The sequence below is a fragment of the Anolis sagrei genome, chromosome 4, assembly GCF_037176765.1.
Source record: "Anolis sagrei isolate rAnoSag1 chromosome 4, rAnoSag1.mat, whole genome shotgun sequence".
Lineage (NCBI taxonomy): Eukaryota > Metazoa > Chordata > Lepidosauria > Squamata > Dactyloidae > Anolis > Anolis sagrei.
Window position 1 is genome coordinate 112,000,921 of NC_090024.1, and position 25,758 is coordinate 112,026,678.

Below are 25,758 nucleotides of genomic sequence, written 5' to 3' on the forward strand. Positions count from 1 at the left end.
TAATAATAATAATAATAATAATAATAATAATATAAATATAATATAAATATAATATTATATTATATTATAATATTATAATATAATATAATATAATATAATAATATAATATAATAATATATAATATTATTATATAATATAATATTACAATATAATATAATATTATAATATAATATAATTATAATAATAAACTTTCTCTCTCTCTCTCTCTTAACTCCTTCCTCTAACTCTCTCTCTCTCTCTCTCTCTTGCAACCTCTTTCTCAATCTCTTTTTTCTCTCTCACTCACTTTATCCCACTCTCTCTTTTTCTTCTCACCTCCCTTTCCTCTCACACACAGTTGTGGGAGTCTTGGCTTTGATTCGGAAGCGAATCTCGCTTCCAAAACCCGAATTGGGAAGGAAACTTCGCAGGACTTCTTTCCGGAGTCGCTCCATTTCGGGCAAAAGGAAGGGTTATAGAATCCTAGAGTTGGAAGAGACCTCATGGGCCATCCAATCCAACCCCCTGCCAAGAAGCAGGAAAATTCCATTCAAAGCACTCCCGAAAGATGGCCATCCGGTTTCTGTTTAAAAGCTTCCAAAGAAGGAGCCTCCACCACACTCCGCGGCAGAGAGTTCCACCGCTGAACAGCTCTCACAGTCTAATGTTCAGGTGGAATCTCCTTCCTTGTAGCTTGAAGCCATCTATATAAATAAAAATGTAATGTTTGTTTGTGGGATTAACAGAACTCAAAAACCACTGGGGGAATTGACACCAGATTTGGACACAATACACCTAACAGGCCAATGTATGTCCTTCTCTCATAAAAACACTGAAAAACACAGCAGAAGGGACTTAAAAGGCCCCAAAAAGCAAAATAACAATACAGAAGGGAAGAAAAAGAGAGGGAAGGGGAAGAAAGAAAGAAAGAAAGAAAGGGAGAAGGAAGCATGGAAGAAAGAAAGAAGGAAGGAAAGAGGTAGAGAAGGAAGAAGGGAGAGAAAGAGGGAGGGAAAGAAAAAGGGGGAAGGAAGGAAAGTTAGAAAAGGAAGGAAGGCGAGAAATAGAGAGGGAAAGAAAAAGGGGAGGAAGGAAAGTTAGAAAAGGAAGGAAGGAGAGAAATAGGGAGGGAAAGAGAAAGAGAAGGAAAGAAAGTTAGAAAAGGAAGGAAGGAGAGAAATAGAGAGGGAAAGTAAAAAAGGAGAAGAAAGGAAAGTTAGAGAAGGAAAGAAGGAGAGAAATAGAGAGGGAAAGAAAAAGGGGGAAGGAAGGAAAGTTAGACAAGGAAGGAAGGAGAGAAAGAGGGAAGGAAAGAAAAAGGGAGAAGGAAGGAAAGTTAGACAAGGAAGGAAGGAGAGAAAGAGGGAAGGAAAGAAAAAGGGAGAAGGAAGGAAAGTTAGACAAGGAAGGAAGGAGAGAAAGAGGGATGGAAAGAAAAAGGGGGAAGGAAGGAAAGTTAGAAAAGGAAGGAAGGAGAGAAATAGGGAAGGAAAGAAAAGGGGGGAAGGAAAGAAAGTTAGAGAAGGAAGGAAGGAGAGAAATAGGGAGGGAAAGAAAAAAGGGGAAGGAAGGAAAGTTAGAAAAGGAAGGAAGGCGAGAAAGAGGGAGGGAAAGAAAAAGGGGGAAGGAAGGAAAGTTAGAGAAGGAAGGAAGGAGAGAAAGAGGAAGGGAAAGAAAAAAGGGGAAGGAAAGAAAGTTAGAGAAGGAAGGACGGAGAGAAGGAAAGAAGGAAGGAGGGAGCGAAGGAAGGGGGGAAGATGTAGAGAAAGTGGGGGGAAGGAAAGAAGGAAAGAGAGACAGCAGAAGAGAAAGAAAAGGGGGAGGAAGGAAAGAGATAGAGAAGGAAGGAAGAAGAGAAAGAAAGACGGGAAGGAAGGAGAGAAAGAGGGAAGGTTGGCCACAGCTAAGTGTGGCGGGTACAACTAGTTGTTAATAATAATAATAATAATTATTATTATTAATAATAATAATAAAGTTTATTATTAATAATAATGGGGACTCGGGGCGGCTTACATGAGGCCAAGCCCAACAGCATATTACAATCAAATAAAACCAAAACACAATAGCAACACAATAAAATACATACAACATATGAGTTACTTGTCCTAGTCTCCAGAGGAGCAGAAAACAATTTCGCTCCCTTCTCCCTATGACTTCCTCTCACGTATTTATCCATGTCTCCTCTCAGTCTTCTCTTTTTCAGGCTAAATATGCCCAGCTCTTTAAGCCGCTCCTCATAGGGATTGTTCTCCAGACGCTTGATCATTTTAGTCGGCTTCTAGACACATTCCAGCTTGCCAAGATCTCTCTTCAATTGTAGTGCCCAGAATTATATACCCTGGCTCACTTGGAAGTTGTAGTTTGAAGCCACTCTTCCTCGTCCTAGTCTAGGGCAGCAGAAAACAATTTCTCTCCCTCCTCCCTATGACTTCCTCTCACGTATTTATACATGTTTCCTCTCAGTCTTCTCCTCTGAAGGCTGAACATGCCCAGCTCTTTAAGCCGCTCCTCATAGGGATTGTTCTCTTGATTATTTTAGTCGGGCGTCCTCTGGAGACATTCCAGCTTGTCAAAATCTCTCTTCAATTGTAGTACCCAGAATTATATGCCCTGGCTCACTGGGAGTTGTAGTTTGAAGCCACTCTTCCGCGTCCTAGTCTCCAGGGGAGCAGAAAACAATTTCGCTCCCTCCTCCCTATGACTTCCTCTGACGTATTTATACATGTCTCCTCTCAGCATTCTCTTCTGAAGGCTAAACGTGCCCAGCTCTTTAAGCCGCTCCTCATAGGGATTGTCCTCTTGATTATTTTAGTCGGGCGTCCTCTGGAGACGTTCCAGCTTGTCAATCTCTCTCGTCAATTGTTTAAGGACACGTCACTGTCCAACACAGGCATTTTCATCGAAATAGCATGGAAAGTTGTGTTGTTTTTCCAGTCTTTGGGACAGAAATTGGCCCCTTCGAGACAACCGCGGTTGTATTGCCAACGGATGCGCGTTGGGGGTCTGCTCCGGTTCAAAGAGGTTGTCCAAACGGGGGAGGATACGGTTTAGAAGGGACAAAACTTGGTATGGAAAGGGAAAGGACCCGATCCACGCCAAAATTGGGACGATGGAGCAAGAACAGAATGAATGGGAGAATGAATGCCTTTTAGACTGTTCCCGCACAATATTAGAAGATCCTGGGATTTCTAGTTTGGGGAGGAAACCTTACAAAGTTCCTAGGAATCGCCAAATCTTTGGGAAAGCCCTTTAAAAGTCCCCACGCCAAACGGTAACGGATCCACTGCCACCTTTGAGACAGAAATTGACAAAATAAATTCTATTCCTGGTTCCAAAGTGTTACTTCCTGTTTATTTGGCTTAGAAAATCCTTGTTACACTTAGGAAACTTTGTTTTTGTGGCTGCCACAAACTTTGTTGAATTGGTTGAGATTCGTTGACAAACTAGAGCAAAAAGTGCTGCAGGATGTGCCGCAAAAAACAAAGTTTGTAGGTTTTTTTCGGGCTATATGGTGGCATTCTCTCCTGACGTTTCGCCTCCATCTATGGCAAGCATCCTCAGAAGTTTGGGCAGTTTGAGACACTTTTCCCCCGGGTTTTTTTGTTATGACAGAACCGGTTAGGAAATGACATTCCTAACCCAGGAACAAAAATAGTGTTACATAGTGTATTAAGAGGGTTATCTTCTTCACAAACTCTTGCTCCTCTTGCTTTGCTCTTGTTCTTCTTCTTATTTTATGTATTTTACTTGTAGTTTTGTATGGGTTGCTGTGAGTTTTCCGGGCTGTATGGCCATGTTCCATAATAATAATAATAATAATAATAATAATAATAATAATAATAATAATAATAATATAAAATAACAACAACAATGACAACTTTATTTATATCCTGCCACCATCTTTTTGTAACACACAATAGTGCCAATAAAGTATATAATACAGTCTATTATTATTATTAAGCTAAATGATTATTATTATTATTATAAATTTTATTTATATCCTGCCACCATCTTTTTGTAACTCATAATAGTGCCAATAAAGTATATAATACAGTCTATAATAATAATAATAATAATTTTATTTATATCCTGCCACCAACTTTTTGTAACACATAATAGTGCCAATAAAGTATATAATACAGTCTATTATTATTATTGTTATTATTATTATGCTAAATTATTATTATTATTATTTATATAAATTTTATTTATATTCTGCCACCAACTTTTTGTAACACATAATAGTGCCAATAAAGTATATAATAGTCTATAGTAATAATAATAATAATAATAATTTTATTTATATCCTGCCACCAACTTTTTGTAACACATAATAGTGCCAATACAGTATATAATACAGTCTATAATAATAATAATAATAATAATAATAATAATAATAATAATGCTAAATGATTACTATTATTATTATTATTTATATAAATTTTATTTATATCCTGCCACCATCTTTTTGTAACACCTAATAGTGCCAATACAGTATATAATACAGTCTATAATCTATATAAATAAAAATGTATTGTTCGTTTGTGGGATTAACATAACTCAAAAACCACTGGACGAACTGACACGAAATTTGGACACAATACCCCTAACAGACTAATGAGTGACCATAACTCATAAAAAAAACCAAAAATCAGGGGAAAGGACTTTAAAAAACCCAAAAAGCTAAATGATGAAAAGCTAAATAACGATACAGAAAAAAGGAAGGAAGAGGGAGGGAAAGAAGGGGAGAAAGAAAGAAAGAAAAAAAGAAAGAGAGAGAGAAAGAAGGAAATAGAGAAGGAAGGAAAGAGGTAGAGAAGGAAGAAAGGAGGAAAAGGGGAAGGAAAAGAAAAAAGGGGGAAGGAAGGAAAGAGGTAGAGAAGGAAGGAAGGAGAGAAGGAAAGCAAAAAGGGAAGGAAGGAAGGAGGGAGGGAGAGAAGGAAGGAGAGAAAGAAAGAAAGACAGAGGGAAGGAAAAAGAGAAGGAAGAATGGAGAGAAGGAAAGAAAAGGGGGAAGGAAGGAAAGAGGGAGCGAAGGAAGGAGGGAAAGAAGGAGAGAAAGGTGGAGAAGGAAGGAAGGAGAGAAGGAAAGAAAAAGGGAAGGAAGGAAAGAGGGAGCGAAGGAGAGAAAGAGGGAGGGAAGGAAGGAGGGAAAGAAGGAAAGAGGGAGGGAAAGAAAGAGAGAAGGAAGGATGAAAGCAAAAAGTGAAGGAAGGAAGGAAGAAGAGAAAGAGGTAGGGAAGGAAGAAATGAGAGAAAGAAGAAGATAAAGAAAAAGGGGGAAGAAGGAAAGAGGGAGCGAAGGAAGGAGGGAAAGAAGGAGTGAAAGAAGGAGGGAAGGGAAAAGAGAAGGAAGGATGGAAGCAAAAAGCGAAGGAAGGAAGGAGGTAGGGAAGGAAGAAATGAGAGAAAGAAGAAGATAAAGAAAAGGGGGAAAGAAAGGAAAGATGGAGAAGGAAGGAAGGAGAGAAGGAAAGAAAAAAGGGGAAGAAGGAAAGAGGGAGCGAAGGAAGGAGGGAAAGAAAGAGAGAAAGAGGGAGGGAAAAGAGAGAAGGAAGGATGGAAGCAAAAAGCGAAGGAAAGAAGGAAGGAGAGAAAGAGGTAGGGAAGGAAGAAATGAGAGAAAGAAGAAGATAAAGAAAAGGGGGAAGGAAGGAAAGACGGAGAAGGAGAGAAGGAAAGAAACAAGGGAAAGAAGGAAAGTTGGAGCGAAGGAAGGAGGGAAAGAAGGAGAGAAAGAGGGAGGGAAGGAAGGAGGGAAAGAAGAGAGAGAAAGAGGGAGGGAAAAGAGAGAAGGAAGGATGGAAGCAAAAAGCGAAGGAAGGAAGGAAGAAAAGAGGTAGGGAAAGAAGAAATTTATTATTATTACTATTATTATTATTATTATTATTATTATTATTATTATTATTATAGAACTCTAAGGCAGGAGTTGACTAAAGCTCCTTCTACATTGCCTTATAATCCAGATTATCAAAGTAGATCATGGGCATGATCTGCTTTGAACTGGATTATGTGAGTCTACACTGCCATATAATCCGGTTCAAAGCAAATAATCCTGATTTGATAGGGCAGTGTAGAAGGGGTCCTCACTGAGTCCTCTTGGGGAGAGAGGGCGGAATATAAATGCATTGTTGTTGTTGTTGTTGTTGTTGTTACTACTACTCTGTCCCTATAGAAGATAATATTGAGGGCTTCCACTCCCTATATTGCACTGTTCATACTGGTTAAGGCTTCTGGGAGCTGAAGTCTGAAATAAGGCAAACTGAAGGCTTAATGTCAGGAGTCAGGCTACAATCCCCTTGAAAACCCAGTTTGGGGTTTCCTTGGGGAAGTCACACTCTCTCAGCCTCAAGGGATGCATCTTGGGGACAAAACAGAGGGTTGGGATTGCCATGAGTGGGAGAAGGAGTCCAAGGCAGGCAAGGACAAGCCCTAGGACTGGTTGGACACGTGTATATGGACTCTCCCTTCCTTTGCAGCCCCCATTATCACCAACTTCCCAGGCTGTGACGCTTGCAATGGGGGATCCCTCTCCCTAAAGCCAAGAAAAGTGTCTTTTCCTCTTCTCCTCGATCAGCTGACATGGTTTTTTTACGTTGGGTGAGTAGGGGGGGGGAGTAAAGGAGGCTCAGTCATCCCAGATTCTGCAAGGCAGCCTCCCATCCTGGAATCAGAATCTGCTCTCTTTGGAAACACCGGTTTCCTTTCTCTTCCCCAAAGCAAGCTTTCCTGTTTGGAGCTGGGCTGCTTGTCCAAAGTCTCAGGTAGCGTTTGGGGGGGGGGGGGGGGGGTGTCGGGAAAAGTGGGGTGGTTTTAGTAGGGAGGGAGACATTGTTTGGCATGTTTATATTTTAGGCATCATCCCTCTTTCCCCATCCTCCCGATGCTAGGACTCTCTCGCCTTCATCCGCTATTATTATTACTATTATTAATAATAATATTAATATTAATATTATTAGAAAAACTGCAAGATGAGTCCACAGCAGACAAGATCACTCTGCTGGCTGTTGTTTTGGATCACAAGTAGGACATTTCCAAAGTGTCTAGGACTATGTGATGTATTATTATTATTAGTATTATTAGTATTATTATTATTAGAAACACTACAAAATGAGTCCACAGCAGTCAAGATCACTCTGCTGGCTGTTGTTTTGGATCACAAGTCGGACACTTCCCAAGTGTCTAGGACTGTGTGATGTATTATTATTACTATCATTATTATTATTGATATTATTATTGTTATTATTGTTATTATTATTAGAAACACTACAAAATGAGTCCACAGTAGACAAGTTCACTCTGCTGGCTGTTGCAAGATGAGTCCACAGCCACTCTGCTGGCTGTTGCATTGGATCACACATCGGACACTTCCCAAGTGTCTAGGATTGTGTGATGTATTATTATTACTTTCATTATTATTATTGATATTATTATTGTTATTATTATTATTATTATATAGTAAAGATGAGTCCACAGCAGACAAGATCACTCTGCTGGCTGTTGCACTGGATCACACGTAGGACACTTCCCAAGTGTCTAGGACTGTATTATTATTATTATTATTATTAGTATTATTAGTATTATTATTATTAGAAACACTACAAAATGAGTCCACAGCAGTCAAGATCACTCTGCTGGCTGTTGTTTTGGATCACAAGTCGGACACTTCCCAAGTGTCTAGGACTGTGTGATGTATTATTATTACTATCATTATTATTATTGATATTATTATTGTTATTATTGTTATTATTATTAGAAACACTACAAAATGAGTCCACAGTAGACAAGTTCACTCTGCTGGCTGTTGCAAGATGAGTCCACAGCCACTCTGCTGGCTGTTGCATTGGATCACACATCGGACACTTCCCAAGTGTCTAGGATTGTGTGATGTATTATTATTACTTTCATTATTATTATTGATATTATTATTGTTATTATTATTATTATTATATAGTAAAGATGAGTCCACAGCAGACAAGATCACTCTGCTGGCTGTTGCACTGGATCACACGTAGGACACTTCCCAAGTGTCTAGGACTGTATTATTATTATTATTATTATTATTATTATTATTATTATTATTAGAAACACAACAAGATGAGTCCACAGCAGACAAGATCACTCTGCTGGCTGTTGCAAGATGAGTCCACAGCCACTCTGCTGGCTGTTGCATTGGATCACACGTGGGACACTTCCTAAGTGTCTAGGATTGTGTGATGTATTATAATTACTATCATTATTATTGTTGTTGTTGTTGTTAATTATTAGAAACACTACAAGATGAGTCCACAGAAGACAAGATCACTCTGCTGGCTGTTGTTTTGGATCACAAGTCGGACACTTCCAAAGTGTCTAGTACTCTGTGATTTTTTATTATTATTATTATTATTATTATTAGAAACACAACAAGATGAGTCCACAGCAGACAAGATCATTCTGCTGGCTGTTGCATTGGATCACATGTCAGACAGTTCCCAAATGTCTAGGACTGTGTGATTTATTATTATTATTATTATTATTATTATTATTATTATTATAATTAGAAACGATACAAGATGAGTCCACAGCAAACAAGATCACTCTATCACTTTGCTGGCTGTTGTATTGGATCACACATCAAGTGTCTAGGATTGTGTGATGTATTATTATTATTATTATTATTTATTAATTAATTATTAGAAACACTACAAGATGAGTCCACAGCAGAGAAGATCACTCTGCTGGCTGTTGTTTTGGCTCACACTTCAGACACTTCCCAAGTGTCTAGGACTGTGTGATGTATTATTATTATTATTATTATTATTATTATTATTATTATTATTATTTCTTCTGCGAAATGATAATTTAAAAAAAGCAAGGGGAGGGGGATTTTTTTTAGAAACCCAGTGCAAGCCGCCTCATTCATGTTTGCTGGAGCCTTTGTTGGAATTGGCAGAGTTTGGGAAGGAATACAACATTCCCAGTCTTGCCCAGTCTGCAAAACTCTCTCTATCCAGAAATAGTGACTGGGAGAAAAACTACAAATTTAGGAACTATTATAGGTAGAAATTCTTGTTGCTTCTCGGGTCCAACTCTTCCTAAATTTGGGGGAAAACAATAAGGTTAAGTGAGCTATACTTTGGAAAAGTTCAGTGCAAGGTCTTGAAAATTCTTTCCAAAACGAAATTTGTCATTTTGAATCAAGCAAAGGAGAATATTCTGTTTTGTTGGTTTGTTTTGGGGAAAAGATAAATGGAGACACTTGTTTTCAATAGTCTCTTAGGGATGAAACCATGTAGGGAATGCATTCTCTATGGCACACTGATTTGGAGCATGTTTTCTTGGAATGAGGCTGAGGTTTGGAGGAAAGAAATCCAAGGGAAATGTTTTATTTTAGGGAAGAGATAGTTAGGTTTAGAACCGGTCAACCGAAGGCCCATCCATATCCATATCCAGGCAGAAAACCCTACAATATCTGCTTTGAACTGGGTTATCTGAGTCCACACTGACACATAATCCAGTTCAAACATATAATCCATATCAAGGCAGAAAACCCCGCAATATCTGCTTTGAACTGGGTTATCTGAGTCCACACTGACATATAATCCAGTTCAAACATACAATCCATATTCAGGCAGAAAACCCCACAATATCTGCTTTGAACTGGGTTATCTGAGTCCACACTGACATATAATCCAGTTCAAACATACAATCCATATCAAGGCAGAAAACCCCGCAATATCTGCTTTGAACTGGGTTATCTGAGTCCATATTGACATATAATCCAGTTCAAACATATAATCCATATCAAGGCAGAAAACTGCACAACATCTGCTTTGAACTGGGTTATCTGAGTCCACACTGACACATAATCCAGTTCAAACATATAATCCATATCAAGGCAGAAAACCCCACAATATCTGCTTTGAACTGGGTTATTTGAGTCCACACTGCCATATAATCCAGTTCAAAGCCGATAATGTAGGATTTTATTCAGCTGTATGGAAGGGGCCCCAGAGAGACACATTCAAAAAAGCTGTTTTTGGGGGGTCCATTTGGCAGATTTAATTATCACCAACCAAACTTGAAAAAAGAAAAGTTCTTGGTCTTGTATAAAGTTGAATTTTAAATCATTGTGTGTTGTTGTCTATGTGTGAATTATATTAATTGTATTGTTTGTTTTGCTTATTGCTTGTTGCTTTTATTGATGTGTTGTTGGGCTTGGCCTCATGTAAGCCGCTATGAGTCCCTTGGAGAGATGGTGGCGGAGTATAAATAAAGTTATTATTATTATTATTATTATTATTATTATTATTAATATAATTATCCAATAAATATATGAGTGTTGCTGTTGAGTGCAAATAAATTCCTTTCCACTTTGAATCATGAGCAAAAACTGCCCGAACGTATGACTCCAAGTTGATATCATGAAAGCCTTTGCATTGAGTATTTTTTTCTTCTTTTTTCAGTGTCTCAGTTTAAAATGGTGAATTATTCCTATGACGAAGACCTCGAAGAACTGTGTCCAGTCTGTGGAGATAAAGTCTCTGGATATCACTATGGACTCCTTACCTGTGAAAGCTGCAAGGTTTGTTTTCTGATTCTTTTTTCATGGAATTGGATGTTTTCGGCATATTTGAAAGTGTCTTTTTGGAAAGTCGAAGTTTTGGCAAAGTGTTGGAAAGCTCTGGCTTCTTTAGACTTTTCCTATTTGCGACCCCTTTATTTCTTGATCAATTTATATATATATATATATATATAGATATATAAAATCAGTATAAAAAATCAAACGTTTACTGATAATTATCAATAATTATAAACCAGGCTTGCTCTGAGTCCCTTCGGGGAGATGGAGCGGTATATAAATAAATTATTATTATTATTATTATTATTATTATTATTGTTGTTGTTGTTATTATTGTATTGTCGAAGGCTTTCATGGCTGGAATCACTAGGTTCTTGTGGGTTTTTTCGGGCTATAGAGCCATGTTCTAGAGGCATTTCTCCTGACGTTTCGCCTGCATCTATGGCAAGCATCCTCAGAGGTATGGTGGATGCTTGCCATAGATGCAGGCGAAACGTCAGGAGAAATGCCTCTAGAACATGGCTCTATAGCCCGAAAAAAACCACAAGAACCTATTGTTATTATTATTAATAAACAGGCTGGTTTTTCTTTTCCTGAACTATTTTCTGCAGAGTAAGCACCGCACATAGTTGCAAGCAGATTCCTGCGAATGTCTAGGTGGGAAATTTTTCGAGACCCCAACATTGAGTGAAGGGGGTCATCCCATTTGAGGTTGAGACCCACAATTTAAGACAAGTGGAAGGAAAGCTCTGGATAGAGTGGCTATATTTACTGCCTTTAAATATTTAGTTGTCGCGAAGTGATGTAGTTGTCGAGATGTCGAGGGGCTTTCATTCCCAGCTGTCCTCAATATTGATTTTAGTTGATTTATCTACATTGAGTATTATTGTTCCTGTATCTTGTTCCTGATAAATTTCAGGGTGACAGTATTGAAGGCAACTGTTTCAGGTTTCTCATCTTTCAGGGTGCACATGTAAATTTCCTTTGTCATTCTTCTTGTGTGTGTGTGTGTGTACGCACACCCGCGCACAGCGTTTTTCTGTCAGTATTTATAAGGAGGGTGATCAAGTGGAAATCGATTCAATGATTTTTAAACAGCATACATCAATATGAAGGATATCTTTGCGCATGCATTTTATTTTGATGCATATGTGCCCGGAGGGTCAAAATTATACGTACATTCAAAATTATTGGCCGATACTTTACGACCCGCCAGGAAAGTCAGTCACGGTGTTTTATTTGGAGCAGCATAAAAGTATATTATATTCTGGATGAAATGTGTTAGTGATATGGGCATTCAAATGTAAACAAAGTGGATTGTGTAGTTTTCTGTACTGAAGCAACAAAATGGACAATGCACAATTTAAGGACTGTCTAAAAACATAACAAAAATAGTAGATAGTTTCTATGAATATTTACTCAAAAGAAAACCCGGCTTAGTTCAGTGCATACAGCACACTCTCAAGTGTGTCCACTTTGAAATAAGACTTCCATGTTATGTATTGTCGAAGGCTTTCATGGCCGGAATCACTTGGTTGTTGTAGGTTTTTTTGGGATTTTTTTTGTGTGTGTGTGTGTCAGGAGTTGCTCCTGTTGTGAGAGAATTGGCCGTCTGCAAGGACGTTGCCCAGGGGACGCCCGGATGATTTGATGTTTTTATTATCCTTGTGGGAGGCTTTTCTCATGTCCCCGCATGAGGAGCTGGAGCTGATAGAGGGAGCTCATCCGCCTCTCCCCGGATTCGAACCTGCGACCTGTCGGTCTTCAGTCCTGCCGGCACAGGGGTTTAACCCACTGAGCCACCGGGGGCTTAACATCTATCAAATAAATTATATAAACATAGACAAAGCACCAACATTTCCAATAGGAATCACTTCCAGATTACACTATGTAACACAATTTTTTCCCCTGGATAACAGATGTCATTTCCTAATTGGTTAAAATCTAAAAACATGGGAAAAGTTCATTAAACTGCAAAAACGTAATTTTTGTGGGACATCCGGCACCACATTTTGCTCTAGTTTTTCAATGAATATCCCGTGGAGCCTCGACCAAGTCAACCTAGTTTGTGGCAAAAATAAAGTTTCTGGAATTGGACAACTACTTTCAAAGTAATTACCACACATTTAAACACTTTCAAACCAGGAACAGAAATTGTTGCAAATTTTGTTACATTGTGTAATTGTCTCTATATGGAGTAGCACTCTAACTCCGAAAGAAAATGTTCATTTTACTCAAACTTAACTGTATGATACTTATTGTATTGTCAAAGGCTTTCATGGCTGGAATCACTGGGTTGTAGGTTTTCCGGGCTATATGGCCATGTTCTAGAGGCATTTTCTCTAGGTCTGTTGGAAGTGGGAAAATGGGTTTATATATCTGTGGAAAGACCAGGGTGGGACAAAGGACTTTTGTCTGCTGGATCTAGGTGTGAATGTTTCAACTGACCACCTTGATTAGCATTTAATGGCTTGGAAGTGCCCGGGGGAATCTTTCTCTGAGTATTAAAAAACTAAAAAAAAACCTCAAAAATTACAACAGCAAAACAACAGAGAGTAAACAATCAGGCACATCAAATCACCTCTCAAAGAAAGATTCCCCCAGGCACTTCCAAGCCATTAAATGCTAATCAAGGTGGTCAGTTGAAACATTCACACCTAGCTCCAGCAGACAAAAGTCCTTTGTCCCACCCTGGTCTTTCCACAGATATATAAACACATTTTCCCACTTCCAACAGATCTCACTACCTCTGAGGATGCTTGCCATAGATGCAGGTGAAACGTCAGGGGAAAATGCCTCCAGAACATGGCCATATAGCCCGGAAAACCTACAACAACCCAGTGATACTTATTGTTTCCACATGTTGTCATAAACATTTATGAGACTGAAGGTATCTATGATGTATTATATGAAACATGATTTTTAAAAGGATCACTAGTTCTAGGCGGAATAGTAACATACATGGCACCGTATGTCTGAAAATCAGTAGTGAAAATTTCAGAACAGTCCCAGACCTCTTCCACACAGCCGAATAAAATCCCACATTATCTGCTTTGGACTGGGATATACGACAGTTCAAAGCAGATATTGTGGGTAATTTTGCCTTGATATTCTGGGTTATATTGCTGTGTGGAAGGGACCCCACACAAATTTAACTAGAGTTCAAGCGGGAGACAACAGAGAGGAGGAATCAAAGATTAACTCAGGGAATCGGTAGTGAATAGAGCAGCCAAGGCACAAATAGATGGACAGAGGAGGAATTACTAATTTTTTCCAGTATAAAAAACCTAAAAAAATTATGTTCATGACATAATATATTTGTAAGACTTCATAAAGTTGTTGACACACTTTTCATTGATTTTGCAAATACTTTGGCTTTGTTTAATATGAGGTTGAGGAAATAAGGCATAGCATTCGAATTGGCACTGATCTTACGGGCATGTATGGCATTTTTCTTGCATCTTGTGTCCTTAAAATGCCAGTAAAGAAATAACTGGAAATCATCTTGCAAAGATTATAGACTAGGAATAGGGTACGGAAGTCTCACCGCCAACATCCAAAGTAAATCAATATCAACGCTGACCAACCTCAGAAAACATCTTGTTTTGTGGCCTGTTAGTGTTTTTCAAAGAGACTGCATTGTGATATCTAGAAGGAAAGCTGCCACTTTGAAAACTGGTATTTTGAGAATAGAAAAGGGCATTCAGCAAACGTTTTTGGAGTGCAAAAGAAATGCTTGGGGAACCAAATGGGGTTGTCGGTGATATTTATTTTGGTTTTTTTAAAAAACAGGGATTCTTTAAACGGACAGTCCAGAACAACAAAAGGTACACTTGCATAGAAAATCAAAGCTGCCAGATTGACAAAACTCAAAGGAAGCGTTGTCCGTATTGTCGGTTTCAGAAATGTCTAAGTGTCGGGATGAAGTTGGAAGGTAAGACATTAATTAATAATAATCTATATAAATAAAAATGTAATGTTTGTTTGTGGGATTAACAGAACTCAAAAACCACTGGATGAATTGACACCAAATTTGGACGCAAGACACCTATCAGACCAACGAGTGACCATCACTCCTAAAACACTGAAAAACACAGAAGAGACTTGAAAAGCCATAAAATTAAAAAATACATTACAACGCATGCGCAAAAGCACATATATACACCTATACACAAATATACACACACACACACACATATGCATATATACACACACAAAACACATATACACAGAATATACACAAACACACATATATACTCATATACACAAATATATACACACATATATGCACAAACATACATATATACACAAATATATTATAGAAACACACATATATACACAAATATATTATTATTATTATTATTATTATTATTATTATTAACTTTATTTATACCCCGCTAACATCTCCCGAAGGACTCGATGCGTCTTACAAAGGCCAAGGCCACCAACAAAACAACAACATAACAATACAGCAATAAAACTCATAAAGCAAACAATAAACATCAAGCAAAAAATAAAACACTAAAAACAATGACACCATGACACATTTAAAACATGCACATATACACATACAATACACATATACACAGAAAGGGAGAAGGAAGGAGAGAAGGAGGGAGAAAAAGAGGGAAAGAAGGAGGGAATGAGAGAAGGAAAGAAAGGTAGAGAAGGAAGGAGAGAAGGAAGTAAAAAAGTGAAATAAGGAAGGAATGAGAGAGGGAAGGATGGAACCAAGGTGCAAAGGAATTGAGGAAAGACACAGGTAGAGAAGGAAGAAAGAAGAAGGAAAAGAAAAAGAGGGAAGGAAGGAGAGAAAGGAGAGAAAGAGAGAGGGAAGATTGGCCACAGCAACACGTGGTGGGTGTCAGATTGACAAAACTCAAAGGAAGCATTGCCCGTATTGTCGGTTTCAGAAATGTCTAAGTGTCGGGATGAAGTTGGAAAATAAGACATTAACTAATTAATCTATATAAATAAAAGTGTAATGTTTGTTTGTGGGATTAACATAATTCAAAAACTACTGGGCGAATTGACACCAAATTTGGACACAATACAACTATCAGGTCAACAAGTGACCATCACTCAGAAAAACACTGAAAAACACAACAGAAGAGATTTTTAAAAAAACCAAAACAAAAATTACATTACAATGCAAAACCACACACACACATATATGCAAACACACATATACATGAATATATACACACACATATACACATACAAAACACATATACACAGACTGGGCCACAGCAACACATGGCAGGGGACTTCTAGTTAATAACAACTTATGCCTCTATTGGAATAATGGGAGTTAATCCAGCCTCGGTCCTATTTGGAATGGATCCATTGAAATGATAGACTCATGAACTTACCATGTCTGACCCTATCCATAATGTGTAAAATTATCTTAGCTATTTCATGTACATTATTATTTCCATTTTCCATTATTGAAATTACTGCCATGTGTTTCTGTATTCCTAGACTATGTCTCATGGGGTTTGACAGACTCTTGGAGTTTACAGATTTATTTATATGTTGATAGCTTCGTATGACGCTTATGTGAGGCCGTCTTGAGTCCCCCCTTGGGGGGGGGGGGAAGAAGGGCGGGAGAAAAGTGTACGAAATAAATAAATAAATACAGAATGATTCTCCCACTGCTTCCCAAAATGGTGACACCCATCCCAAATTGACTTTGCTTCTGCGATATTTCAAGGCTACATTAAATGGTTACCTTACACTAGCACGTTGCAAGTATAATTTTGCAGTTGTCAGAAGAATGCGGAGCACTGAGCTAACCATAAATAAAACTGATCCTTTTAAACAAACAGCATTCAATTGAGAATATGTGTTAAATTATTGCATGGGATAATCTATATAAATAAAAATGTAATGTTTGTATGTGGGATTAACAGAACTCAAAAATCACTGGACGAATTGACACCAAATTTAGACACAAGACTCCTCTCAGGCCAACAAGTGACCATCACCCATAAAAACACTGAAAATCACAGTAGAAGGGACTTAAAAGCCAAAAAACAAAAAAATACATTACAACGCATGCGCAAAACCACATATATATACAGAAACCACATATATACACAAATATATGCATATATACACACAAAACACATACACAGAAAGAAAGAAGGAAGGAGAGAAGGAAGGAAGGAAAGAAGGTCAGAGAAGGAAGCAAGGAGGGAGAGAAGAAGGGAAAGAAGGAGGTAAGGAGAGAAAGAAGGAAAGAAAGAAAGGTAGAGAAGGAAGGAGGGAAAGAAAGAGGGAGAGAAGAAGGAGACAAGGAGTGAAGGAAGGAAAAAAAGGATAGAGAAGGAAGGAAGGAGAGAAGGAGGAAGCGAAAGAGGGAAGGAGATAAAGAAGGAAAGAAAGAAGGGTATAGAAGGAAGGAAGGAGAGAAGAAGGGAAAGAAGAAGGGAAGGAGAGAAAGAAGGAAAGAAAGAAAGGTAGAGAAGGAAGGAAGGAGATAAAGAAGGAAAGAAAGAAGGGTATAGAAGGAAGGAAGGAGAGAAGGAACGAAAGAGAGAAAGAGGGAGGGAAGGAAGGAAAGAAGGAGACAAGGAAGGATTGAACCAAAGAGCAAAGAAGCGAGAAAAGAAACAGGTAGAGAAGGAAGAAAGAAGAAGGGAAAGAAAAAGAGGGAAGGAAGGAAAGAGAGAGGGAAGGAAGGAAGAAGAGAAAGAAAGAAGGAGAGAAGGAGGGAGGGAAGGTTGGCCACAGCAACGTGTGGCAGGTACAGCTAGTAATAACTATTTTGATGGCAACCATTCCAGCCATATCTAAGTGTGTGGAATGCAAAATTGTATTAGAGATCAGTATGTTTCCGATGCACAACTGGCCATTCTTAGTTATCGATGGAATTTGCTCTGCAAGGGAATTCTGCCACTGAGTGGAGTGAGGAATTGTGCAATTGAGCTAATCATTGATGAGACACTCATTCAAAGAGTGACTAGCACTTTATAGTTGGATTTTTGCTCTGGAAGAGCTTGACATTTTTTAATGTATCTTAATTTTTATTTTTTAAAAGACAATTAAAAAATACTACCTGAATTTCAGATTTTATAAAATGAAACAGCAATTATACAAGTAGGTTGAACATCCAGGTTCCCAAATGCATGTCAAGCTAGACAATCTTCTTTTCCCACTTCGAAACTCTTAGCACTAAAGTTTGTATACATAGCCAGTGGCCATTTTTTTAAAAGTCACAAATACAGGTGAAGAATTGCATTCCCTTGCATTCTTTTACTCCTAGCAAATTACCATTTGAATGGCTGGAAATCTATTATTCATTAAACCTCAGAAGCAAAGTACCACAAAGCAGAAATTCAGGGACATATTACCTCCCCCCTTTAAAAAAAAAACACCTCTCCCTTCCTCCAATGAACCATTGCTATCACAAAAGTCATGCCAACATTTTACAAATTGTAAATTGGCCCCAAGCAGTTGTCCAGTGATATATTCTAGTACTGGCTAGTGATGCAACCCCACATTTATCATATATTTTTGCAGTACCTTATCCAGCAGGCTATTTAGTCTTTCCTCAGTTTGGTTATATTCAGAGCTAACTTTTGTTTGGAAATGCCGCACATAATTTTTGATTTGTTTGCAGTGATTTAAGTACAAGTAATGGGAGTTGTTATAGGGTTGTTGTAGGTTTTTTCGGGCTATATGGCCATGGTCTAGAGGCATTCTCTCCTGACGTTTCGCCTGCATCTATGGCAAGCATCCTCAGAGGTAGTGAGGCAGAGCACCTGATGAACAAACTTGGACACAGCATTTTATTTGAGAACACAGAAATGCTGGACCACTCTCACAACAACCATGTCAGACTACACAGAGAAGCCATTGAAATACACAAGTATGTGGACAATTTCAACAGAAAGGAGGAAACCATGAAAATGAACAAAATCTGGCTACCAGTATTAAAAAAAATTCTAAAATTACAACAGCACAACAACAGAGAGGAAACAAACAAGGACATCTAATCACCTCTCAACAAAAGTTTGCTCCAGGCACTGTCAGGCCATTATGTGCTAATCAAGGTGATCAGTTAAAACATTAACACCTAGCTCCAGCAGACAAGAGTCCTTTGTCCCACCCTAGTCATTCCACAGATATATAAACCCTTCTTCCTAGTATCCAATAGACCTCACTATCTCCGAGGATGCCTGCCATAGGTGCAGGCGAAACGTCAGGGGAGAATGCCTCTAGACCATGGCCATATAGTCCGAAAAAAACCTACAACAACCCAGTGATTCCAGCCATGAAAGCCTTCGACAATACAATGGGATTTTAAATCATGCATTTACATTTCGGGCACTTCCAGACAGGCCCTATATCCCAGGATCTGATTCCAGGTTTTCTGCTTATCCCAGATTATCTGGCCTTGCGGACTCATATAAGCAGAAAACATTGCAAAGGAGCAAAGCTGAAATCAGTATAATTTATTTCTAAATAAACTTATTTGGGCTGTTTTCGGTAAGAGTTGCCTCTTAACAAGATTTTGGATGTGAATTAAGCTCAATTACAGTATTGTAATAGTTCAGCCAATAGATTCGAACAGGCAGGATCATTTTTAATATATATGTGCTATTGTGATAATTTCATGCTTGTGTTGTTTTGTTAATTTTATGTAATGCTATTTACTGTGTATGTTTTGGTGATGTTGCTTGGAAACTGCCCTGAGTCCCCCTCGGACAGATAGAGCGGTATATAAATAAAGTATTATTATTATTATTATTATTATTATTATTATAAAACGGTTCAGGCCCTGCCTATCTTCACAATCGCATCTCCCTCTATGAACTTTAAGATCTTCCGGGGAGGCCCTCCTTTTGCTCCCACCACTGTCACAAGCACGGTTGGTGGGGACAAGAGAGAGGGCCTTCTCAGTGGTGGCCCCTCGCCTCTGGAATGCCCTTCCATTTAGCTGGCCCTCGTTCAGGGTCAACCTAAGTCTGAAACGACTTGAAAGCACAAAACATCAACAACCATCCTATCTCATCAGCCAAAAGCAGGCCCACACTTCCAATTGAAATACTAATAAGTTTATATTTGTTAATATTGTTCTTCATTTTAATTATTGTATTGTTTTTGAGTGTCCTGCACTACAAATAAGATATGTGTAGTGTGTATGTTCTTTTCACATTATGATCCGGCCCTCCAACAGTTTGAGGGACTGTGACCTGGCCCTCTGTTTATAAAGTTTGAGGACCTCTGTTTTAGACTGTATTGTGGCATTGCTGTTAGCCGGTCTGAGTCCCTCCGTAGGGGTAGAGAATAGGCCTGGGTAACAACGGAAAAATTTGTTTCTAAAATCGATTCGTTTTTTGGGGATTTTTTTGTTTCGATATTTAAAATAATTACAAAATTTTCCTTTTAAAAAGTTCGATATTTACGAAATTTCGTAAATGGTAAAAAATTAACGAATCGATTTCCGAAACAATAACGAATCGATTCGTTAATGGCGGACGCGACCGCGAAATACGCTAAAAAACCTCCAAAACCTTCTGAAGCTTCCCTCTCCCTCTGTTCTTGACTGTTGGTGTGATATTATAATTTTTTTTCACTAATTAAACCATAAAACTGGCCCAGACATGCGGAAATAATAACAAAACAACCTCAAAACAATAACGAAACGAATACAATATCGAAATACGAAGCATTTACAAAACGTTTTTGAAAATTCGTTTTTTTTAATAATTGCTCCAGAATGGTTCGTTATCGTTTTGTAATTGAAAAAATTAACGAATTATTAACGAATTATGAATTAACAAAACGAAACCGCCCAGCCCTAGTAGAGAAGATCGGAATACAAAAGTTTTAAATAAATAAATACATTTTAAAATGTCCCTGTTCTGACTTACATACAAATTCATCTTAAGAACAAACCTACAGAACCTATCTCGTTCATAATCCAGACACTGCCTGTATTTCTGACACTCCTGTCGTTGGTATTTAGCTTGAGATTGCTGATTTTTTCAATGAAGTGGGCTGAGTCCTTGATGTAGTGTGTAGTGAAATGCTAGACCATTCTCACAACCACCATGTCAGACTACACAGAGAAGCCATTGAAATCCACAAGTTCAACAGAAAAGAGGAAACCATAAAAATGAACAAAATCTGGCTACCAGTATTAAAAAACTCTAAAATTACAACAGCAAAACAACAGAGAGTAAACAACCAGGCACATCAAATCACCTCTCAACGAAAGATTCCCCCAGGCACTTCCAAGCCATTAAATGCTAAACAAGGTGGTTAGTTAAAACATTCACACCTAGTTCCAGCAGACAAAAGTCCTTTGTCCCACCCTGGTCATTCCACAGATATATAATCCCATTTTCCTACTTCCAACAGACCTCACTACCTCTGAGGATGCTTGCCATAGATGCAGGCGAAACGTCAGGAAAAAATGCCTCTAGAACATAGCCATATAGCCCGGAAAAACCTACAACAACGCATCCTTTTTAAGTTCCTCTATTAAATATTGTCTTGCCATCCCTCTGCCACAGTCCCAGAAACCAACTTCCCTTCCTTATCGGCAGAGCAGGAAGAACCGTGCGCTCTCATAATCGTAAATGCTCATGACATTTATATGCATGTTTCTTCAATGGTGATACATGATCCTTAATCCAAGTCCATAAATTACAGTTTAGGCTCAAATCATTAATTGTTAACACCTCTTTATGATAATGTACGGCTCTCTGTGTACCTAGGAATGCCTAATACATTTTTAATGGCAGGCTAATCCTTAAGATAAAAGCTTAGGAACGTCACCTCCGGCCATCACAGTGTGTCACCAAGCTGTCAAAGGGCCTTCTTGCCATCTAATTGCCAGTGGGAAGGATAAGCAGAGTGAGACCTGCTTAAAATATGCTTTCGTGACATGTTGTTCCAACAAAGACCACAAGACAGCTGGGTTTTTTTGGGGGGGGAGGGAGCATTTCTGTTACTCTTTTCCAAGCTTAATTGTATTGTGCGCTGAAGGGCAATAGCAGTTGCATCTTTAGAGTGAGTGGCACCTGGCTGCCTATGGCTTATCTGGAAATGACTCCAGAAGCTGGGGTAGTGGGTGAGGGGGGAAACCCAAAGACTTTCTGAAGAGCTTGTAGTTTGCAACTAAAGGGCACTAATGAAATTGTTCAATGTATTGTCGAAGGCTTTCATGGCCGGAATCACTGGGTTGTTGTAGGTTTTTCCGGGCTATATGGCCATGTTCTAGAGGCATTTTCTCCCAACGTTTCGCCTGCATCTATGGCAAGCATCCTCAGAGGTAGTGAGGTCTGTTGCATCTATGGCAAGCATCCTCAGAGGTAGTGAGGTCTGTTGGAAGTAGGAAAATGGGTTTATATATCTGTGGAATGACCAGGGTGGGGCAAAGGACTTTTGTCTGCTGGAGCTAGGTGTGAATGTTTCACACCTTGATTAGCATTTAATGGCTTGGAAGTGCCTGGGCGGGGAATCTTTTGTTGAGAGTGATTTGATGTGCCTGATTGTTTACTCTCTGTTGTTTTGCTGTTGTAATTTTTGAGTTTTTTAAATACTGGCAGCCAGATTTTGTTCATTTTCATGGTTTCTTCCTTTCTGTTGAAATTGTCCACATGCTTGTGGATTTCAATGGCTTCTCTGTATAGGAACATGAAAGGCAATGCAGACTACTTCAACCAGAGAAGTCAGCCATAGCAGAGCACCTGATGAACCAATCTGGACACAGCATATTATTTGAGAACACAGAAATGCTGGACCACTCTCACAACCACCATGTCAGACTACACAGAGAAGCCATTGAAATCCAAAAGCATGTGGACAATTTCAACAGAAAGGAAGAAATCATGAAAATGAAAAAAACCTGGCTACCAGTATTAAAAAAACTCAAAAATTACAACAGCAAAACAACAGAGAGTAAACAATCAGGCACATCAAATCACTCTCAACAAAAGATTCCCCCCAGGCACTTCCAAACCATTAAATGCTAATCAATAGGCTTGGGCAATCCATGGTTCTAAATGGTTCTAAAGTACTTACAAAACTAAAGTTCTGGTGGTGAAAATATCAGAACTCTAACAAAACTCTCAAAATTTCATAATAAATGGCAGTTCCTAATTGGTACTGTCATTAAAATCACCAATAATGAAATAATAATTAAATTTTAAAAGTTTTGTTAGAGTTCTGAAATTTTCACCACCAGAACTTTAGTTTTGTAAGTACTTTAGAACCATTTAGAACCATGGATTGCCCAAGCCTACTAATCAAGGTGGTCACTTAACATTCACACCTAGCTCCAACAGACAAAAGTCCTTTGTCCCGCCCTGATCATTCCACAGATATATAAACCCTTTTTCCTAGTCCAACAGACCTCACAACCTCTGAGGATGCTTGCCATAGATGCAGGCGAAACGTCAGGAGACATTGCCTCAAAACATGGCCATATAGCCCGGAAAAACCTACAACAACCCAATAAAATTGTTGTTATGTGCCAAGACATTTCTAACTTATTGCATCCTTGTCCTGGGGTATTATTGGCAGGATTTGTTCAGCAAGGGTTTCCCATTGCCTTCCATTAAGAGAGTGTGACTTGTCACTCTATTAGTTTCCATAGTTTAGCAAGGATCCCAACTCCGCTGTACAGTGGTCCAGCACACAAACAATATTGCAACACTAACTCTCAGTAATAGTGTTATAGCTGTTTCATTCTTTCATCAGAAAGATCTGCAAAATCTTTGTTTTCAAAACAACCAGAATGTAGGATGTCATTTAAAATAGTGTCCCTTCAGTGGGCTGAATTCAGTGTCAAAACAAGATTGTGAAGCTTTATTAAACATGGAGCTTAAAAACATGGGACATGACAAACCATTCCGGGACTGTGGCTTGGAGTCAGCTGCATTAAGATCATTACTGACTGAAAGGTCATGAGCTCACTCCCGGGTCGGAGTGAGCTTCCAAACAATTTGTGTAGCTTGTTGTCAAGCTTTGCAGCCCGAAAGACAGTTTCATCTGTCAAGTAGGAAATTTAGGTACCGCTTATGCGGGGAGGCAAATTTCACTAATTTACGAGGCCATAAAATTCTCCAGCAAGCATGCAAAGAACAAGGAAGTGCTTCATCCGTGTCACAAATGGACAGTGAAGCAACATATTATATGTATCTACACCAGTGGTTCTCAACCTGGGGTCCTCAGATGTTTTTGGCCTTCAACTCCCAGAAATCCTAACAGTTGGTAAACTGGCTGGGATTTCTGGGGGTTGTAAGCCAAAAATATCTGGAGACCCCAGGTTGAGAACCACTGATTTACACTGACCATATAATGCAATTTGGAACTGCATTATATGACTGTGTAGTTCCAGCCAAAGTGCCATGTGTGCTGTTTTGAGTTCATTGGGATATTCCATCTTAAAAATGAGAATGTTTAAACAAGTACTTCTGTTTGTTTCACAACCACAATTGTAACACCTTTCTCTCTTTTGTTACCTCCACTTTCAACAGCTGTGAGAGCTGACCGAATGCGTGGGGGTCGAAACAAGTTTGGACCAATGTACAAGAGAGACCGGGCACTGAAGCAGCAGAAGAAAGCTCTTATCCGAGCAAATGGACTCAAGTTGGAAGCCATGACTCAGGTAATCCAAGCGATGCCCACAGACCTAACCATCTCCTCGGCCATCCAGAATATACATTCTGCCTCCAAAGGCCTACCTCTCAACCATACAGCCTTGCCTCCTGCAGACTATGACCGGAGTCCCTTTGTCACTTCTCCTATTAGCATGGCCATGCCACCACATGGCAGCCTCCAAGGTTACCAGCCCTACGGTCACTTTCCAAGCCGTGCTATCAAGTCCGAGTATCCTGATCCTTACACTAGCTCCCCAGAGTCCATCATGGGCTATTCTTACATGGATGGTTACCATCAGACAAGCTCACCAGCAAGTATTCCTCATCTGATCTTGGAACTCTTGAAGTGTGAGCCAGATGAGCCGCAGGTCCAGGGAAAGATCATGGCATACTTGCAGCAAGAACAAGCCAACCGAAGCAAGCATGAAAAGCTCAACACCTTTGGGCTGATGTGTAAAATGGCTGACCAAACCCTCTTCTCAATTGTCGAGTGGGCCAGGAGTAGCATTTTCTTCAGAGAACTTAAGGTATGTTGTACAATTGTTTTTTAATATGGCATGTTTATGAACTTTATCGTTTAGATCAGGGGTCCTCAAACTTTTTAAACAGAGGGCCAGGTCACAGTCCTTCAAACCATTGGAGGGCTGGCTTATATTTTGGGAAAAAACTTGAATGAATTCCTATGCACACTGCACATATCTTATTTGTAGTGCAAAAAAACACTTAAAAACAATACAATAATTTAAATGAAGAACAATTTAAACAAATATACTCTTATTAGTATTTCAATGGGAAGTGTGGGCCTGCTTTTGGCTGATGAGATAGGATTGTTGTTGTTGTTGTTGTGTGCTTTCACAACAACAACTTAGGTTGATCCTGAGCGAGAGGCGGGTAAATGATCTTGGAGGGCCGGATTCGGCCCGCGGGCCTTAGTTTAAGGACCCCTGGTTTAGAGCTCAATAATTGGACTATACCATTGGTCCTTTTTCTCAGAACAACTTACAACCACAGACTGTTCTTTGATCAAAAGTCACCATCATCCCACAAGAATGAAAAGTACACTTGCATTGCTAGTCATCATCTTCTTGTAAATGAGCAATAACAGAAAGTAGAGCCCCTGCTCTATAAATCTGCAGTTCAAAACTTCAAAAATAGGAGACCCTCGGGAGCTGTTCTAAGGCATTCCTTACGTGGTTGATCTTACAAAGGTGATTGTAGACAGCTGTCTAGGACAGCAGTGTTGGGAATAGGTGCAAATGTTTTCTGGAATAGAAAAAAAGACTTTCCTTTTTCAGACCTGTTTGTGTACTCCTCAGAAATTATAGGGGGGTGATGTTGGAGAAGAGTAAGTAGGTTATTGAAATACAGAAACAACCAGGATGGGACTTCTCATTAAACAGTACATTGTTTTAGGAAGCAAATTGGGGGTAGGAGGGGGTAGGAGCAGAGAACAATTGCCAGTGTATCTGTCCGAACTTATCTCCCTCTATGTCCCACCCCGGAGTCTGAGATCATCTGGGGAGGCCCTGCTCTCGACCCCACTGCTATCACAAGTGAGGTTGGTGGGAACGAGGAGCAGGGCCTTCTCGGTGGTGG

At 39.1% G+C, this 25,758-nt stretch overlaps 1 protein-coding gene across 2 annotated transcripts in view; it reads left to right on the top strand.

Annotated features, from left to right (window-relative positions):
• The window catches only part of NR5A2 (nuclear receptor subfamily 5 group A member 2), a 196,357-nt gene that overhangs the window by 29,582 nt on the left and 141,017 nt on the right, over positions 1 to 25,758 (top strand). For both annotated transcript variants that reach the window (XM_060774569.2, XM_060774570.2), the window contains exons 2-4: positions 10,428 to 10,546; positions 14,336 to 14,477; positions 24,040 to 24,689. In XM_060774569.2, coding sequence (XP_060630552.1) covers positions 10,428 to 10,546; positions 14,336 to 14,477; positions 24,040 to 24,689 — 911 coding nt within the window. The remainder of the gene's footprint in view (positions 1 to 10,427; positions 10,547 to 14,335; positions 14,478 to 24,039; positions 24,690 to 25,758) is intronic.